This window comes from Biomphalaria glabrata, chromosome 10 (assembly GCF_947242115.1).
Source record: "Biomphalaria glabrata chromosome 10, xgBioGlab47.1, whole genome shotgun sequence".
In the NCBI taxonomy this organism is placed as follows: Eukaryota; Metazoa; Mollusca; class Gastropoda; family Planorbidae; genus Biomphalaria; species Biomphalaria glabrata.
The window spans coordinates 32,328,483-32,333,323 of record NC_074720.1 but is presented as its reverse complement, the minus strand read 5'-3'; the positions used below and the strand labels follow the sequence as shown (position 1 = coordinate 32,333,323).

The 4,841-nt window shown below is 31.1% G+C and overlaps 1 protein-coding gene across 1 annotated transcript; it reads right to left on the bottom strand.

Annotated features, from left to right (window-relative positions):
* Window positions 1–1,336: 1,336 nt before the first annotated feature.
* Window positions 1,337–3,317, bottom strand: LOC106070375 (uncharacterized). Its single transcript, XM_056043183.1, has 3 exons — window positions 2,715–3,317; window positions 1,701–1,828; window positions 1,337–1,478 (listed from the first exon to the last, which is right to left on the bottom strand). The coding sequence occupies exons 1-3, from the start codon at window positions 3,315–3,317 to the stop codon at window positions 1,337–1,339; spliced, it is 873 nt and encodes a 290-aa protein (XP_055899158.1).
* Between the last annotated feature and the right edge of the window lie 1,524 nt (window positions 3,318–4,841).

Sequence of the window (4,841 nt, the reverse complement as noted above, 5' to 3'; positions counted from 1 at the left end):
GAATAAAAGTCAGGAATCTCAATTTCTTTATTATGTATAAGCTTTTTTTTGCAGACTAAATCTTATGTGTACATTTAACAGACATTGTGTAGACGTTTACTGTTTACTTTTTGATATTTCCTTCTAAACCAAACGTTTTCAATGTTTCAAGAAAATATAAATATCGCCTGATGTCTCTCTATACCTTCGTCTTCGTCACCCACATTTTCTAGAACATTATTTTGTATTTAATTCTAAACTAATGGCTCTAAATGTTTCCAAACATCATCTTTACGTTATGCGGAAATAATCTTTAAAAAAAATGTCTAATTTGTATCAGCCAGATTGTGTGTGTGTGTGTGTATGGTTGTTTAAAGTGTATGTAATATAGTAGTAAAATGTTGTTTATTAAATAAGATTGAATTATACTATTGCTTCTATAATAGGTTTAAAAGAATTTTATTTTTTTATAAACATTTTTAATACGTTCTATAATACTTTTTATTAGTTAATTATTTAAAGTAATTTAATCTTGTACCTACTTCAGTTCAGTGGTGTGCATACGACAAACATAATGTAATGATTAACATCTTTTATTTTACCAGGTGATCTGATAAATATAATGACTTAAACCTTGTGCGCTAATCAACCATTTGGATGAAACTATGGTTCTATCCTTTGTGACATTTTGGTTGTGCAATTAGTATTTGATTATCACCAATTTTTATTAACTTTCAAATAGCAAAAATGTTTCAACCAGTTTTTATGTGTCAAAAAGAGATTTTGTACCGGTCTCATGTTTTTAGTTTTTAATGTTCATTTTTTTTCTTTTAATGTATTTTATCCCTTCAGTCCTTTTCCATTCCCAGACTTTGAGTTAAAAAGTGCAACTCAATACAATACAGAACAATAACGAAACAGAAATAACAACATGTATTTCAAATTTTTTTAATAAAATATTCTTTATTGAAAAAATCTCTGTTCTTTGACATAGCGATTTCATTATCTACAATTTATATGTAAGTTTAAGTCCAGACAACTTGTTGCTTCCCTCAAAGAAATCAGCCTCTCGTCTCAATACAACGAACATGACTTTGATCTTTAAATAAAGCTTTGTTCTGTAGACGACAAAACCATTGAGGTGAAATTTAAACATCGCGTTTGAACAAAATATTATTGAAACATATTGGGAAATAAGAATTTTGGATATAATGAAAAAATATACTTAGAAATGATTATGTACAAAAAACATTTGTATGTTAGTGTTAGTGAGATAATGTTCCTTTTATATTGGTGTACATTGTGTACTTAGTTAACCTCATAGTCAGGGAAAAAGTCAGACAGTGGAAACTAAAAATCATAACAGACTTAGTACTTGACAATTACCTTTAAGTTTGGCTATTCTGTGTGAGAAACAGGATTCCTCCATCAAGAATATGAGTTCAAAGATGGTCAGTCTTTCTTCAGGTTGATATTCTAAGAGATTGGTCAAAATATGTCTGAAACACAAGTCACAAAAAAAAACATTTTTAATTTTCATTAAAGAATACAATATATTTTAATGTAAAAGTTTTGAATTTCAAATATTGCACTAAAATGTAGGCCATATTTGTTTAAATATCAAATTACTTCTTTTAAACTTCAGAAATAATGTCGCAATAACACACAATTTTCATGAGGGTAGAAGGGAAATTACTATGTAATATATTTGTTTAACTTACCTGTCTATACTAGTAGGCGACAACTTAGTTCTGACTGCTTCCATCATTGGTTCCATGGTGTCTTGATTCAAAACATTCATTTTGAAAACCATACACCAGTAGACTACTCCAAGAGCAAACATGTCACACTGTAAAGAATTAAAAACATAATTTTCATTACTGCTAAACGGGAATTATAACTCTATAATATTTTTCAAAGCAAGAATATATCTGTAGCTAGTGGCATTTGGGTCCAGATTTATATACAGGTCAAGAAATATAAAGTTTGTCCACTGGCAAAAGTAAAGGAGAAATATAATACTCTACGCAACATCCGGCATTCATAAAAATGCCTTAGCATTGTGTAGAATGACTGAAGATCTCAAACAAATTAGGAAATATTTTTTCAGTGCTTAACAGTGTCGAATTATATTAAAGTGGACAAAGAAAAACTTATCATTAACACCAATATAGGGACAATCCTGAAATTATTTCTTTGCAAACCACAGTGGAAAATACTATTAATTATTTCTGTCTCTCCCACAGAATCTTCTGCATGTTTAAAAACCCGCCAATTGATCACAACTTTATAATTGACATATCTTATTTATAGATAGTCGGCAGTAGACAAAATTTTCCATACAAATTAACGTAACCAACACGGCCATGTTCTAATCTCCAGTGGTGACAAGACTGGACATGCTATATATTAACAATAATCTGTCTTACTTTACATGTGTAATATAGACAAGTTTTCATGCTTATCAGAATCTGTTTTCTATATATAGTTATAGTTATATATATATTTGTTTAATATATATATTGTTTATATATATATATTATTCTGCCTAATTAAATCTAAGACTCAAAGCTATCAATTATCAATTTAACGTAAAGGGCTATAAATAAGAATATGGTCACAAATATTTATTTAGCTAAGTTATCGTTCGTTAGTTTAAGAAAGTTAGCGTATATTAAAAAAAAATTACAATTCTATCTTAAGGAGCATCAAAAATGTAGAAAAAAATGACTTACTTTAAAAGGGTCAAACGGCCTCTTTAAAAACTGTTCTGGGGACATGTACACCACAGTTCCTTTTCTTTTGGTCGCCATTGTATCCTCAGTGGGCAAGATATCCGATAAGCCGAAATCAGCAATGAGAACTTTCTTTTCTGTGATCAAAATGTTGTCCGTTTTGAAGTCTCTGTGAGCAACTTTTTTGTAATGAAGATAATTAACTGCTGCACACAGTTGCACAAAGTATTCATCACTCATCTCCTGATGCATGGAAGGCAGTACCTTGGTCAGAGTGCCATCTTCGTAGAATGGCATCACGTATGCGAAGTACCGAGGAAAGGATCCCATGAAATCCATGCTCATGATAAAAGGATGGTGGATCGTAGCGAGTACTGCAACTTCCGATAAGAAATGCTTTACGATTTTTTTCTCATCATAAGTGCTGTCTTTGTAATAAGCTTTGATGACTTTCTTGACGTTGTGGTCTAGTTTGGATCTGACTTGAAAAACTTTGATCGGGTAATTGTAGTGAAGCAGTGTGCCCACCTCGAAGTGATGTACTTGGCATATTTCTTCCTTGTAGTTTTGAAGTTCCAGTGTTTTTCTTTCCAGATGATACATTTTAAAATAGAATTGGAGAACACAGCTATCCGAAAATAGAGGATGAATTAAATTCCTACAATACGAAAACACAAAGTCCCAAAGAAATAAGAACACAAATATAATAAGTCCAACACTTGTATTTCTCAAAGAGAGATCTCAAAGTGGCTGTAAGAGGAGGCTCAGTGATAAATGATAGAGTTAATTTTTTACATTGATTTTTATTGCCAAGTAAGCTTCTCCCACAATCCTTGAGCTGTACATGTTTAATTTTAAGTCATGTGATTGGCCGAAAGCTGAAGGTGCGCCGAACTATCCTCGTTGTCTTTGAAGTTTTGACCAGTGGATGACACTCGGAGACTCCATTGTTCGGAGGTACATACGTCAGCAGACGACCAAGGTTTGGGCTGCGTTCAAAATTTGTAGCCTTGCAAGGATGAACACATTAGTCATTGAAGGACCGACAATGTCAACAATCTTTTGTTTTCTCGAGACGACTTAGTGACCAGTTGCAGTGGACACCGCCTTGGTCAGTCGGAGAAAGAGCAGGGGATTGCGGGGAACAAAAAGGACAAAATCAGATGTTTATGTAAGACCTAAGAAAGTTTATCACCCTCCCCCCTTTTTACCCAAATAAAAAAAAAACATATTCACTTTCCATTCTGGGTTAACAAAGACGGATAGACAACATTAAATAACTGTATAAAAAATTAAGTTGCTGACATGTACATTTAAAAACAAACTAGGATAGTGTAGTACAATATATAATATATCAATAATAACTACGAATATATACTAACATTTTATTCATACAAGGAAGTATTAGTTTTTATTTTGTTTACTTTTATATATATATATTATCTCGCCAATTGTATTTTTGAAACCACTCAAATACTCTCCAACAATAACTGCAAAATTTCTAGGGTCGTTTTCAAGTAAAACTATAAGATCAAAAATACCATCATAGAAATAAAAGAATTGATTTGTGTATGGTATATGTTGCAATTATTTCTTCTCCAACAATCATAGTTCAACTGTTAAAATCAAATCTGTGCCCGTGTCTGTGAGTACGTTGAGAACAGTTTATTAAATTCCACGGGATGCTCAAATCCTCATTTGCAAAAGATATAGAAAAAAAAATTTAGGTAGAAAGAGAGATTAGATACACTAAAGATACAGGACAATTATTTTATAACATTTTTCATTTATAACTAAAATCATTACGACTAATTTTGTCAATCATTATAGTTTATCTTATTAACGCTTGGAGTGTTTGTGATATTTAAAAAAGCTTTAACTTGGTAAGAATTGGTTTTCAGTTTTATTTTGACCCAGTTTCAGTTTTTTTGTTACATCTCTTCAATTGCAAAAAAAATATTCGTAAAACTTTTTTTGTTAATTTATCAAAACGTCTTGATAACTTTATGACACACAATTTCAGTTATCCAATAACTTTTATTTTGATTCTTCTTCTATTCACAATGTCGACAAGCGTAGAGAATGTCTTCAAAATGGAAGAGTATCAAAAAGATGTCTATGAAGTTT

Bases quoted from the DNA above. Each gene is read 5' to 3' on its own strand.
- LOC106070375 (XM_056043183.1), bottom strand. From the start codon at position 3,317: ATGTATCATCTGGAAAGAAAAACACTGGAACTTCAAAACTACAAGGAA. The intron at 1,829-2,714 runs GTAAGTCATTTT...AATTCTTTACAG, and splicing joins GGCCGTTTGACCCTTTTAAA to TGTGACATGTTTGCTCTTGG. The intron at 1,479-1,700 runs GTAAGTTAAACA...CTTGTGTTTCAG, and splicing joins TCGCCTACTAGTATAGACAG to ACATATTTTGACCAATCTCT.